The sequence below is a fragment of the Phoca vitulina genome, unplaced genomic scaffold, assembly GCF_004348235.1.
Source record: "Phoca vitulina isolate PV1807 unplaced genomic scaffold, GSC_HSeal_1.0 scaffold68, whole genome shotgun sequence".
Taxonomy (NCBI): Eukaryota; Metazoa; Chordata; class Mammalia; order Carnivora; family Phocidae; genus Phoca; species Phoca vitulina.
Genome location: NW_022589771.1, coordinates 2,982,759 through 2,997,186, shown reverse-complemented (window position 1 = coordinate 2,997,186; position 14,428 = coordinate 2,982,759). Strand labels below are relative to the sequence as shown.

Genomic DNA, 14,428 nt, shown 5'->3' with positions numbered 1-14,428 from the left:
CTTGTCCTTCCTAACAGAGCCGTTATTTTGCTCAGGTATCCATTCCCTCCACTCCTGGCCTACCCCCAACTCCAGGGGTGGGTCTGATTTGATCTAACGGTGTCCCGTTCCCCTTGCATGTGACCCAATTCTGGCCAAGAAGTAAAGGCAATCGAGAGAAGGCTTCTGGGAAAAGAGACATTCTTTCTCTGGCTGTTATACATCTGGATGTGACAAGTGGGATCCCACCTCCGAGGATGAAGCCAACTCAGAAAGAGGTACAATAAAAGAGAGAAAAGAACCTAGACTGTGAGAACACATGAAGCTGCTGAATCTTCCAGTCCAGAACATTCTGCTGTGGGAGATAGTCCATTTCCTTACTGTTTATGCTAATTGGGTTTCTATTGCTCATGGCCAAAAGTCTCTCTCCTCTCCCTTGCCCCAGTCCACTGAAGAGTCCAGTCAGTCCCCTCCCCCCACCAAAAGATAGCCCAAATCCCTCCTTCCAGGGATCTCCTTCCCCACAGCCAACATTCGTTGGCTAGACTGCTTTACAAGGTCTCATCTGGTCTTATGTCTTCTGGCAACAACTGACTTCACGTGTTAACCTCTCAGCCTGACCTCACCTCCACTTGGAGTCCAGACCAATGACCTCAGTTCTCACTACAGCCCTTCACTGCTTCCTCACCGCCTCACACATCCTCACCACTGCTTGCTTCTCTAACCACATTTCCCTTCTTCAAACACAGCAAGGCTGATCCTACCTCAGGACCTTTATACCAGCTGTTTCCTCTCTCCTGAAGCCTTCTCCTTCAGAGCCACCAAAGGCCCAGGACGTCTTACCCTTCACTTCTCTCCTCAGAGGCCCTCCCTGACTACCCCATCAACAGCAGCCCCATTCGGCATACCTCCAGCATGCTCCATATTGTGACACTTTTCCTTCCTTCAAGGCGTCATCGCTATGCGAAAGTATCTTGTTTACTTTATCGTACTCCCACTAGAATGAGAACCCCATGAGGACAGGTGGCTCGACTCGTGTTCACAGTTACATCCCCAGCACCTAGGACACCTGACACGGGGCATGGGGGGGGCAAACTGCTCACTATTATTGATTTCACCCTTTCAGTTCCCCTCGGAACCCTGCCTATCACCAGCAGTTCTGCCTTAGATTAGGCTTGGGATTCTCCTCTCTAGAAATTCTCAATCACCCTGCACCATCAACCAGCCTGCAAGAATGCATGATTTTCCAAAATGGGGCATGTGAACCCCAGGGTGAAGTGGTGGTGAGGATACTTGTGCGAGTGTATACAAAGATCCTGAGGGATCTTGAGGAATTTTAAAAATGCTGTTTCCATGTGGTTATCCAACAGTCTGGATCATCTAGCATAGATTCTGACTTTTGATCAAACACTGCCTAGTTTTAGTGCCTGTGTTGGGTTACCCGTTTGCCTGCCTTTGTACATTATATGAATGGAATCACACTGTGTATTCTTTTGGATTTGGCATCTTGCTTTCAACATTGTGTTTGCGAGATTCACCCACACTGCTATGTGTAATTGTAGATAGCTCTTTGTCATGGCTGATAGTCTTCCACTCACTCATCCACTCTCCTGTTGATGGGCATTTAGGTTGCTGTTGGCTGGGCCTATGAAAATAGGTCAGCTATGAATATTCTACTTCATGTCTTCTGGTGAACAGATGTAGGCAATTTTGTTGGGTGTATTTCTAGGAGTGAATTACTGAGCCATAGAGTACTTGCTTACCTTTAAAAGATACTGCCAAGTGGTTTTCCTATTGAGTTCCAGTTGTTTCACATGCTTATGTTGGCCAATTAAAAAAATGTCTGGTCCAAAGCAAACATCGTAGGCTACCAGTTTGTCACCTCTGGACTACTGCATCTTTAATTCTCATGGGAGAAAGTTCTTTATAAGGTAAGTTCAGATCTCAGCCCGTCATTCCCTTATTAGGACCTTGCAATGTCTTCTTGGATAATGGCCAAACCCCTTAGCCTGGCATCAAATGCCTTCTGCAGGTTGCCTTTCTCTTTCTGCCTCTTTTCTCTAATTGTCACTGTCCATTCTCCATGTATCCATCACTGCCACTTAGCAGGCCCTGGAGGACTATCACATTCTAGTACATCTGCATGCCCTGGTCTGTGCTGTCCCCCGGCCTGTGGCTTCCCCCTTTCCCTTGCTAGGACAACTTGGGTGCCTTGTCTTTCCTCTAAACTTCCACCCAGAGTCCTTGCCATACATGTCCTGTCTGCTGTCTCTCTACCCCAGGGCCTAACATAATGCCTGGCACAGGGCAGGTAGGTGCTCAGTGTATGTTTGTGCCACAAACTCAGTCATTCTCTGATTTTTTTTTTTTTTTGTGATGCAGATAGGAGTGGGGAAATAAAAAGGATAAATTTTAATCTTACCCTGCTCCCAGTTGTTCTCCACAGAAGCACCACTGGCACCACTTTCTTGTGAATTCTTCCTGAGTTACACAATGAATGTATAACTTTATACTCAATATAGCTATATATTCCGTAGGCACCATGTAGAAAATAAGGCAGAAAACAGAGATGGGGAGGTGCAATTTTAAACTGAAAGGTCAGGACAGGCCTCACTGAGAGGGTGAAATTTGCGCAAAAACCCGAATGAGGACGAGAAGCCACACTGGTCTAAGGCAGAGGGAACAGCAGGTGCCAAGGCCCTGAGAAGCAGGGGTGCCAGGCCAGGTTGAGAACGGGAGGGTGAAACAGAAGGAGCAGCGATGAAAATCATTGAACTGGGCCGAATTGCAGGGGGCTTTATAAGCCACTCTAGGACTTCAGACTTCCATGAATGAGAAGGGAAGACGCTAGTTATTGAGATCAGAGGTGCAACATCTGACTAGCGGTTTTCGAAATTCACTTCCTCAGTAAAGAGCTGCCTCATCTTTCTTTGTTGTAGCTCACTATTACAAGTATATGCGAAGGTTCCATAGTTCATCCGGGCCTCTCAAATGACTGACATTTGATCTGTTTCCTATCTTTTGGATGCAAAGTACTCCAACGTTTCCTTCTTTCCAAGAATCCCAGCTGACAATTTTTATTAAAAACGTGTAAGCCCACACAATTCATCCTTTTAGACGTAATTCTCTTCTTCATTAAAGAAACTGGGTAACATGCGATCTCACTGGTTCAGGGGTTCCCAGCTCACCGCCCCCCAGCCTGATGCCCTTTTCCCACTTTTTTTTTTTTTTTAAAGATTTTATTTATTTATTTATTTGAGAGAGAGAATGAGATAGAGAGAGAGAGCATGAGAGGGGGGAGGGTCAGAGAGAGAAGCAGACTCCCTGCTGAGCAGGGAGCCCGACGTGGGACCCGATCCCAGGACTCCAGGATCATGACCTGAGCCGAAGGCAGTCCCTTAACCAACTGAGCCACCCAGGCGCCCCCTTTTCCCACTTTAAAAAGGTGCTTAGGTGAGCAAAAAAGGGCTAGAGCGGGTGGGCGTGCTTCCCGCCGCACTTCAGCGCAGGAGGGATCGGCCGGCCCAGAGGTCTACGAGATGACACGTCCTGGGGATGGTGAGGACCCCGACCCCTGAAGGAACAGAAGATTTAAAGGAGCGACCCAGAGCAACCAAGCAGCGGAACCCAGCCGCGGGACAGCCGCGAGCCCAGGGACGTCGCAAAGATCCGCGCCTGCGCAGTAGCACCCGCCGCTGAGCCCGCGCGCTAGCTTTCCTTCCCACGACCTCCTCTCTGGCGCCTGCGCACTAGGACCTGCTTCCCGAAGGCCTGCGAAGCTGCGGCCCATAGATAGCCTTTCTTGCCGCCCGAGGAGGGAGAAATTGGCTCGTACTTGAATCCATTGTCTCTCCCTTTACAGTTTATTAGACTAAGTATAAATGTCCCATACCAACTCACTCTAGAAGGGAGGAACTCAGTCCCCGAGGATCTCTGGGCGCTGGGGGTGCCCAGGTAACCAGGGAGGTTGTGGGTGGGGTCACCCGGCGATCACGTGGCGGAACCCCGCCAATCGGCGCGCAGACCGCACTTTGCGGCTCGGCTTCAAACAAACTACCGTGAGGTGAGAGCGGCCTCTGGGGCCCCGCCCCCCTCGCCTGGGTCTGGGGCCCCGCGAGCCGGCGGGCGGGGGAGGGGGCGCCGGGAGCGGGGGCGGGGCGCAGTGGTCGAGTGACGGCCCGCCTCACCTATTCCGGGCGCGGGCCGCGGCGCGGTGGGCCCCACAGCCAATGGGCGGGGGCGGGGGCGGGGGCGGGGGGCGGCCCGGCCGGCGGGGAGGGGGAGCCCGCGGCCGGGGGACGCGGGGGGAGGAGGGGGCGGGCTCCCAATCCGGTTCCATCCGGTTCTCCCACCGCCCCCGCGGCGGGTCGCAGCAGCTCGGGCGGCGGGAGGAGCGGTAGCGGCCTGAGGCAGCCCAGCTTCGCGAAGGCTCTCGGCGCGCCGCGGCCCGCAGGCACCCGGCACGCGCCCGCCCCGCCGCCACGATGCCCAAGAGGAAGGTGAGCGGCGGCCGCGGCCCGCACACGCTCCCTCCGCCGTCCGGGCCGCCACGGCCGCCCCGCGAGGCCCGAGGCCCGTCGCGCGCACGGCGGCGCAGGGCCTGACAAGCGCCCCGGGACCCGCAGCGGGCGGGCGGGCTGTGCTCGCGCGGCGGCCCGGGCGCGGCGTTCTGGAACGTTCGGCGGCCGAGGAGCCGGGTGGGAGATTCGAACGCGGCGGCGGGAAGCCGCTGACGTCACGCGGCCGGGCATTGTTCTCGGGGGCGGGCGCGGGGCGCGCGGGCACTTTTGTTTGCGGGCTGCGGCCACTCGCGCGTGTGCTTCCTCCCGCAGGTCAGCTCCGCCGAGGGGGCGGCCAAGGAGGAGGTAAGAGCCGCGCCGCGGCCCGGGGGTGGGTCCCGTGGCGCTTCGCCGCTCACTCCCTGCTCTGTTTCCTGTTCTCTCCCAAAGCCCAAGAGGAGGTCGGCGAGGTTGTCAGCTGTAAGTAGAGCGAGCCCCGTAACCGGGTCTGCCCCGTGGGGTCTGCCCAGTGAAGACACTCAGTGCTGCCTTTGCCTTTCAGAAACCCGCTCCTGCAAAAGTGGAAACGAAGCCAAAAAAGGCGGCAGGAAAGGTAGGCTCCAAACTTAGGAACTGCTGCCGCGCTGCTTGACGCGTGACTTGTTCTAGTAGCAAGCCGTCCCCCGCGACGCCGAGGTCTCGTGACGTTAGTGACGGAGGTCGTGACTCCGAAGGTCTCAGTCCGGTGTCGTGCTTGCCTGGAGCGTGGGATTGTCTCCTGTTTCCCTACTTGAGTTTTATTTCGTAATGAGAGCAGGGACCGACTTTTGTTTCTGGCCTGGGTAAAAAAAAAAAGATAATGGATGTGGTTCTCCTGGTTTTTTACGGGAATATAACGTGTCACGTTCATGCTGCAGAATGTGAAAGACTTAAGACGACTGAAAATACTCCCAAGTGTAGCTGACGAAGGAAATCCATTCTTGGGTTGCGTGCGTCATGGTTGGTGCCTGCCGCGCGGCTGTGTGCCGGGCTTGACCGTAATCCCGCAGCCGCGGGCGAGCCTCGTGGGCGGGTGTTCGGCGCATGAAGTTCTCGGGCCTGTGCAGCCCTGTGCCATCGAGGCCGGCGTGCCCGGAGAACGTAATGCTGCAGGTGTTGTGTTTGTCGCCGTGTGTGACGGAGCGCACTGCCTGTCTTCCCTTAACCCTGAGTTAACCCTAACCAGCGTGGGTCGTTTCCCCGGAGTGGATCCACCACTGCGTTGTTCGCGTTGAAGGTCTCTGGAGTGAAGTTGCTCTTGGTTTATGTGATGTTTGAACGTTGAAGTGGGGAAAGCAAAGTATACGTAAATGATCGTAACTGATTTCGGATGTGGCGTTGAAACCGGGCTCTGCAAAGCTGTCACGGTCTTCAGGGGAAGTGCGTGCTGATTGATTTCCGTGCACTTGAAACTTGAGAGCTCGGTGTTAGACCCTTTTCTGAAAGTGTAGTTGGAAGCTCAGCGCTGCATAATCAAGGGTTTGGTTTCCAGTTATTTTAAACGTTGTACAGAAATGAGTGTGGAAGTCTCAAGGTGTTTAAGTGGAAAATTCTATTTTTTTTTAAGTAGTCAAAGGTTATAAGCATAGTGTGTTAACTTAGTATTTCCCCCAACAAAAGGTAAAACAATAACTCTGTATAAAAAGTTAAGTAAAACAGGAACCTTTCATGAAGGCCAAAAAAATAGCGGATCTTGTTGCATAATGATGGAATGAACTATGTACTATTATTACTCATCTTTGGGTTATTTTTAATAAACCAATTGGCTGAAGTACTATGCCTGTTTTCCTCTTAAATTTTTCTTCCTTATTTACCACTTCGTATGTTTTGGTTTGCCCCCAAAACTTTTTTTAATGAAAATACTCAGATTTTACACTCAGTTGGGTTTGGGATCAGGTGTAATCAACACGTTTCTTTCTCCCACTGAGAGGGCAACAGGTAAGGCTTCTCGTCAGTGTTCCTTGAGGAACAAATTTGTCAACTCAGTGTTGCCAAAGGAAAAATGTGGAGCTGGGGGGCTTTGTTTTACTTGAGTTTCTGTAGTACACCCTTCATAATCGACCCAATTTAAAGCGTTAATGGAAGGTAAATTTTTGATGTATTGATTACAGTGTAGGCACACTGTTTTCAAAGCATATATATACCACTGAGGTAATGACTTGTATCATTTTCTTAGAAGTATTTTGGGGATTGAAATAGATATATTAGGAAAACATTGATTTGCCTTTTTTCATCTGTCGTTCCTGTTATTAAAAGTGGTATTTTGTTTTCACTTCTAAGGATTTACATTTTTATGCTATGCCATAGTGGTTAGAAAATTAATGAGAAATTTAAAATCAGATTATAAAAGAATAACTTTTAACTACAGAGGTGATTGTGACACTTCATGGTACCAGTGTGTGAGGAGTGCTATCCCAAATATGTTTGTTTTCATAATTTATAGTTTATTCTGGGGCTCCCGGCTGGCTCAGTCGGTAGAGCATACGACCCTTGATCTCAGCGTTGTGCATTTGAGCCCCACACTGGGCGTAGAGCTCACTAAAAAATAATTATAATTTATGGTTCGTTCTAAAGATGGTGTATTTTTAGTAGCTGTCATGTCTTTTACATGGAAGGCCATCATTGGTTCAGAATACATTACAGTGGTTCCCCCCCCCACGCTTAGCATTGAAGTTGTGATATTTACCTACATGTCTTTGTGGCTGTTCAACTCAAATATTGGTCAGTACTGACAGGGGTCTTTGATAAAACTTACTGGTGACCAACAATTAAGCATTCTTTACAAGGAATAAATGTTAAATGTTTAAACTTCTTCCCCATTGATGGATGGTATCCAAAAACAGTTTTACGTTGCTTAACAGTGGCGTAAATTTTGAACATCTTTTATCATCATACTAATATGTGTGCTTTTCAGATTCTTCCAACATGTAAATGAAAATGATAAACTCAAAATTGATCCTTTTAGCTACTCATTACATGATATCAAGGGATTAGCTGTAGCAGGCTAGGCAACCTGACCATTGAACATGGTGCTGTTTTCAGGTGAATGGTCTTACTGTGAGGGTGAATGTCTTGTCAGAACAGTGATGATTTGACAATTTGGTTATTATTCAGGCTTAAGAAAACTTTGGGGATGGGTAGGAAAGTGGAAAGAGATTTCCTCCAACTATTCTTCCCCTCATTGGTTCGGTCATGTGGAACTTGAGAGAGTAGTGGGTGATTGAGCAGGTGGAGGTTTACTCAAGGTAAGTCTGATGAGGCTTGATAAGGCGAGTAATGTTACAGTTCTGGGCATACGTTGTCGTCCTGACTAGTGGGGATGGACTTCCAGGCATCTTCTCTAAAAGTGGTGTCCTGTCCTTCAGGCTGCTGTGGGGGCTAGCATGACCAGGGCAGCTGTTGGGGACACTGTAGCGAGTGAGAAAACGTAAGTGCCGAGTTTATACTTAAAATATACTCTTAATGTATCCTAGGATAAATCTTCAGACAAAAAAGTGCAAACAAAGGGGAAAAGGGGAGCAAAGGGAAAACAGGCTGAAGTGGCTAACCAGGAAACGAAAGAAGACTTACCTGCAGAAAACGGAGAAGCTAAAAATGAGGAGGTCAGAAGTGTTGTGTGTTGTTGATTTGGACTTTGAACAGTAAATAATAAGTTATATATTTCCATATAGTAGGTAAGACACTCTTTATTCATCAAAATATTAAAGCTTTGTGTAGTAACTCCTAAGTGAGTACACAGGTGGTTTTTATGAATTAGATCATATTTGAAAATGTGTATGTTGATGGCTTCTTTTTTAAATGAGTGAACAAGAAATTTTAATATGCTTAGAATTTCACCAGATCCACCATGTATGTTGTACACAGGGTTCATTAATAAAATTACTTGGTGGATTTTTAAATGGATTTAATTTACTAAGTGATGTGATACTCCTTTTTCTTTCACATAACCTTGGGATTTTGTTTAAAGAAATATTGTAGGCTCTTTTTTTTTTTTTTTAAAGATTTTATTTATTTGACAGAGACACAGCGAGAGAGGGAACACAAGCAGGGGGAGTGGGAGAGGGAGAAGCAGGCTTCCTGCGGAGCAGGGAACCCGATGCGGGGCTCGATCCCAGGACCCTGGGATCACGACCTGAGCCGAAGGCAGACGCTTAACGACTGAGCCACCCAGGCGCCCCTCTAGGCTCTTTTTTTAATTGCCATCTATAGAACTGTTGTAATCTTGCTTTTATTTCCTGGATATTCAAGAATGTTTTGAATCCATTCCTTATTTGGCACATTTTTCCTATTTCATTTCTGATAAAGAAGTCCAGTTTTCTTAAAAGTGGCTACTTGTGTTAGGACTAAATAACTTAGATCAAGCAAATAAAAAGACTTGGTGTTCTTAATCTTTATCCTTGAAGAGAAGACACTAAACAAGTAGGCTACAGGTTTTGATAAATAATTTTTCTTAAGCCAAACCTTTTTTTTAATGTTATATTGGTTAAACCTGGAAAGATAAATAATTCAGGGTGTTTTTAAAACTTTTATATTTATAGATAAATCTTAAAACAACCAAGGACTTATTTCTAATTTGTGGAGTCTTAATCAGAATTTATTTTTAACTGGTAGTTCTAACCACACATCAAATATTATGTGGTGTTAAGATGAGATTACTAATCTAGTTGTAAGGGAAGAATTTGACCTTCTAATACATGTTATCACACTACTCTTGTTATGGTGATTGTGTTCTAGAAGGTTGAATACTGAACAGTTGCACATGGAGGAAATACAGGGTTAGATTTTTGCAGCACGCTGATCACATTTCCATCAACCCATCAAGACATAACCTTATTTTATGTGTTTTCGTTGAATACATGTTGATATATTAGCATTGAACTCGAGGCCAACAGAAACAGCCCTGTAACTCATGCCTAAATGAAGCTCTTCAACAGGTGTATTTTATCCATAAGGGATACCACAACCTTCTTGCACTTAGTAGACAGTATTATATTTGTCTAGGCGGCAACATCAAGAAGCACAAAAAAATGTGAAATGTATGGCACTAGATAAAGTGCAGAAAAAGACGCTAGTTCAGAACTGAAACAACTACCCCAGCTGGGAATGTACATGTTGAGGAACTCAAAGAAGTGCTTTTAAGTCCATGGAAGTGCCAGGAGTATTGATTTTAGGGTTACAAATAAATTTTCGTGAGTAGGCACATTTACAAATACAAAATCTGCATATAGTGAGGATCACCTGTATTTTCAAGACCTAATAATTCTATGTAAGTGAAACTTACATTGTATTAAATATTAAAGCTCTCAAAGATCATAACAATGACACAGAAATCCAATATTTGATTATTACTTTTCCTTTGATTTGCAGAGTCCAGCCTCCGATGAAGCAGGAGAGAAAGAAGCCAAGTCTGATTAATACCATAAACCATGTCTTATCAGTGGTCCCTGTCGCCCTTCTTGTACAATCCAGAGGAATATTTTTATCAACTATTTTGTAAATGCAAGTTTTTTAGTAGCTCTAGAAACATTTTTAAGAAGGAGGGAATCCCACCTCATCCCATTTTTTAAGTGTAAATGCTTTTTTTTAAGAGATGAAATCATTTGCTGGTTGTTTATTTTTTGGTACAACCAGGAAATAGTGGGATATTGAATGTGGGAGGCTTTGATTGTCTTGGGTGTCAGCTCAACATTCCATAGATGGGGTAGTTTTTATATCCTATAATACCAAGCATACTAAATGGCAATTTGGAGTCAGTCGTGCATTTACTATGTCTTGAATATTTTAAATTACTTCTATTCCCATGTTGTTTTTGGTAGAATTGTTTCCTAAAGAAAACCACTCCTAGATCTTGGCTCTTCCGGTCAGAATTCTTGTGCACTCTGTAACATCTTGGTCGTGGTAGTCCAGTTTTCCTAGTAACTCTGTTAATGTGCTGTGCAAGATTGAGAATTTGAGTATGTAGTGTATATGATATTAAATTGTGAATTAATGGGACTTAACAATGTAACAGTGTATCAGCATTTGAAGATCTTGGTACTTGATACACTGTTAAGGAAAATTTGCCTCCAAATTTTAAGCTGGAAGGTCACTGGAATAACTTTTAGAAAAGAATCACAACTACATGGTTTTTTTAGATTTTCGGTATGTACGTTAACAATTGTGTACAAATTGAAATGTCTGTACTGATCCTCAAAACAACCAATAAAAACTCAATTAAAGAATTTCGTGAAGCACATAAATCAAGTTCAGGCTTAAATTTTACTCAGAGAATTACCACATTTGTTTTTCCAAAGTTTTCTTAAAATTTGAAAGTGGAGTATTTAATTTTTTTGTAACACTTGAACATGTACAATGTTCTTTGAAGATGTTTGTGTGCCTAAATTGGTTTAATAGCAAACAGTCCAGCATCCTCTGAAGCAAACTACATAATTATTTGCTCTTCATATTAGCTTATAAGTACTGAATAAGCTAAAACTACATCTAATGTGGTTTGTGTTTGCATATTTTTGGGATTTTCATACATATTGTACTTAGTTTTGCCGTCTAAATAGTCTTCAGAAGTGGTGGTGGACGCTGCACTGATTTGGCCAATGCAAACCCAGGGCCAGAGAAAGCACCAGGCCAGGGTTACCACTGAACAGGGGAAGGCCTTGAAACCCTATAAGCCTCAGTACACTTGACATGTTACTTTGCCCTGGAATGATTCCGGGAGTGGGGGGCAAGAATGCTCTAGAAACAGGAGTCCTGAGGGATCACAACTCTGCAAAGACGACCACAGGAATGGTCAGTGGCTGTTCTGAGCAGACCTCGTACGGGGGGCGGGGGGGTAAGATGTGACCCCTTCAGTGAAACCACAGGGTGTCAATGCAAAGAGGATGTTGACTTGGGATAAACTGACACCCAAAGGAGGGCTGTGGTGACCCCTAGGGAATGGGAAGGGCCTAGGAGCCACGTTCCCCAGTTCCTGGCGGTTGGTACTCTGTGGAGAGCCTGGAACCATGATAAACACAGATTTGTCTCTTAATTTCTAACTATAGACAGTCCGGGGTTTTGGATATGTAAATTGAAGCATTGAACTGAAAACCTTGCCTGGGGTGTATGGATACTTTATACAGTTTTATTGTACCAGAATTTCTGTAGCCACTCTCTATTGGTAACAGCTAAAGGTGGTATCTAAAAAGCAATGGGAAGAAAACTAGAATTTTAACCCTTTAACCTGTTCGACGGTGTTCACCTGTACTCCCAGCCCTCAGTACCCCGAGGAACGGTGATCGTTGTTTACAGTCACAGGAAGATTTCCTCGATTGTTCCGAACTCATTGCTAATAATAAAGAGATTTACTAGTTTTCTAAAAAATAGTGTGACAGGGTTGGTTTTGTTTGTTTTTACTTCTTACAGATACCTAAAAGAGATGGTTTTCTTTGTAGAAAATTGGAATGGAGGTACTTGTAGGTCCTAGTTGCCTTGAGCATTATCTTTTTATGAAAAAGTGAACCCTCACCTGGATGTTCTCTTCAGCTATCAAAGGAAAACAGTTTTTAAGGAAATAAGCCACTTTGAGGCATATTTTTAAAAATTAATTTTCTAAGTAATCCCTACACCCAACGTGGGGCTCTAACAACCCCGAGATCAAGAGTTGGATACTCGACCAACTGAGCCAGCCAGGCACCCCTTGGCATATTTTCTAAGCTCATTGCCTATAAATAGTTAATCTCTAAACTAGTTGTTTAAATCTCTTTAAACTAGTAATGAGAACTGGATGATGATAATGCTTGACATCAGACATGCTCAAAGGACAGGGAAGATAACTTTTTAGTAATGATGCAAACAAATCAGTCTTCAATCTGTAACTAGCAAAACCAATAAATAAGAACCTTTCCCTCCCTTGGCTTGTCAGAGGTTGGGTTTGACCTTCCAAACGGGGATTAATCAGAGGACTAACAGTCCTAGAACCTGGTGCCTAGTACCAAGACTGATCATGGAGGCCCCAGAGAAAACAGTCTGTTGTAGCCCTGTTTGGGAAGTGTGTGTGCAAATGTTTGTGGGCAGGGGCTCCTGGCGTGGTTCAGTAGTTAAGCATCTGCCTTCGGCTCAGGTCATGATCCCAGGGTCCTGGGATCGAGCCCCACATCGGGCTCCCTGCTCAGCGGGAAGCCTGCTTCTCCCTCTCCCACTCCCCCTGCTTGTGTTCCCTCTCCCTCTGTCTCTCTCTGTCAAATAATAAAGTCTTTAAAAAAATATTTGTTGGCATAGGGACAAGAATTGGGACAGCTGGTACAGGGAGGAGAAATGTGTATGTATGTATGTAATTGAAGTACAGGAGCAATTTATATTCACTGGGGAAAAAACTCAGGAAATGCAGACAAAGCCAAAAAACAACCATAATTCATTATTACTAGACTGAGCCACCCAGGTGTGCTTAGAAGTAATTGTTTTAGATACGTTGAAATTTTATTCATGTGTGCTTGGGTTTTCTTTATTTGAAAATGGTTTAGTACTTGCTTAATAATTCATGTGGCTATGCCATAATTTGGCCATTACAGGTGGGGGTTTTTTTTTCCCCCTTAGGGATGACTTTAACTATACTCAGAAGCCGTACAGTATACTGAACCCCCATGTACCAGTCAACCAATCCCAATAGCCATCAAACCATTGCTAATCTTGGCTATCCATACTATTTTGAAGCAAATAAGGATGGATAGTTTAAAACATAATCTATGTATAAATAAAATACACAGGAAGGAAAAATATATTACTAATAAAAATTGTTCCAAAAAATGTTCAGTTATTTTTGAAGTTTTGCACATTTTGTCAAGGTTGGGTGTTGGATGCAGATTGACTTGAACCAAGAAGCTGCTAAAAAAAAAAAAAAAAAATCCAGTCTGGCTAGTTCCGCCTTTAGAATCAACATATTACCTTCCAGATGCTGATTCCACATTGATTTTATTTTATTTTTTTGAAAATAGTAAATGTCATATAATTTTGGAAAACTTGTGCAAGATTTTATACTGTTTTTTTAAAATTTTTTATTAACATACAGTGTATTTGTTTCAGGGGTACAAGTCTGTGATTCATCAGTCTTCCACAATTCACAGCGCTCACCATAGCACATACCCTCCCTGATGCCCATGCCCCAGCCACCCCATCCCTCCCGCCCCCCACCACTCCAGCAACCCTCAGTTTGTTTCCTGAGATTAAGAGTCTCTTCTGGTTTGAAGTCTCCCGAGGACTTGGAAGTGTAAAGTGATGTGATTAGAACTGGGCTTTGGGGAGAAGGGGCAGCCCGGCGCGGGGCTGCAGGAGCTACTCCGTGCGTGGTGCAAATGCAGACCCGAGTTAGGGACGGTCACAGCAGCTGCCGTTCTCGTCTCGCCACGTTCTTCTCACGGATGAAGGTGACCCCGCAACGGAAGGGGCAAAAGATAGGGAATAGAGCTTAACCGAAGTACTGCTAAACCCTTCTCAGAGGGTCCTGAGGAACTATAGTAGCATCTGGCAAGTGCCCAATAAACACCTGATGCTCTTCCTCAGTGATTTTCCCAGCTATGCTAACTAGATTCCTGGTAGACTTTTCCCCCTTTGCAACAACATAGGTTGCTCAGTAAAGCCTTAGAAAATGCATTTGATTTAACTTGAAGTCGAGCATTGAACGTGAGAGTTCCTTCTCCAATCTGGCTGTGTTGTCTTACTAGAACATGGCAGTAGGTCCGTCCGTGTTTCCTTACACCCTTAACTGTAGGGATTACTGCTGCAGTTCAGGTGGAATCATAAAGTTATGTCAGTCTTAAATTTTGCTTCTGAAAACACTTTATGTTACCCACAGAAAGTTCAATTTGAAAAGTGTATAATAGACTAATGATAAATTCAAGTTATGTATGAAAAAATGTAAATACACTAATCTGTTATGCATG

The 14,428-nt window shown here is 45.1% G+C and overlaps 1 protein-coding gene across 3 annotated transcripts; it reads left to right on the top strand.

Annotated features, from left to right (window-relative positions):
* The first annotated feature begins 4,263 nt into the window (after positions 1–4,263).
* On the top strand, positions 4,264–10,756 carry HMGN1 (high mobility group nucleosome binding domain 1). 3 transcript variants are annotated; one of them, XM_032392640.1, is made up of 6 exons: positions 4,264–4,478; positions 4,812–4,844; positions 4,929–4,958; positions 5,041–5,091; positions 7,991–8,119; positions 9,885–10,756. In XM_032392640.1, the coding sequence occupies exons 1-6, from the start codon at positions 4,464–4,466 to the stop codon at positions 9,930–9,932; spliced, it is 306 nt and encodes a 101-aa protein (XP_032248531.1). In that variant the 5' UTR covers positions 4,264–4,463; the 3' UTR covers positions 9,933–10,756. The 3 variants fall into 3 exon arrangements, with proteins under 3 accessions (XP_032248531.1, XP_032248529.1, XP_032248528.1); XM_032392638.1 differs by lacking the exon at positions 7,991–8,119 and adding an exon at positions 7,883–7,944 and having other exon boundaries at positions 4,323–4,478; XM_032392637.1 differs by having other exon boundaries at positions 4,323–4,478; positions 4,812–4,958.
* The last annotated feature ends 3,672 nt before the right edge of the window (positions 10,757–14,428 follow it).

Excerpts from the sequence above, each read along its gene's own strand:
- HMGN1 (XM_032392637.1), top strand. Across the intron at positions 4,959-5,040 it reads GGTCGGCGAGGTTGTCAGCT|AAACCCGCTCCTGCAAAAGT; the intron begins GTAAGTAGAGCG and ends TTTGCCTTTCAG. Across the intron at positions 5,092-7,990 it reads CAAAAAAGGCGGCAGGAAAG|GATAAATCTTCAGACAAAAA; the intron begins GTAGGCTCCAAA and ends AATGTATCCTAG.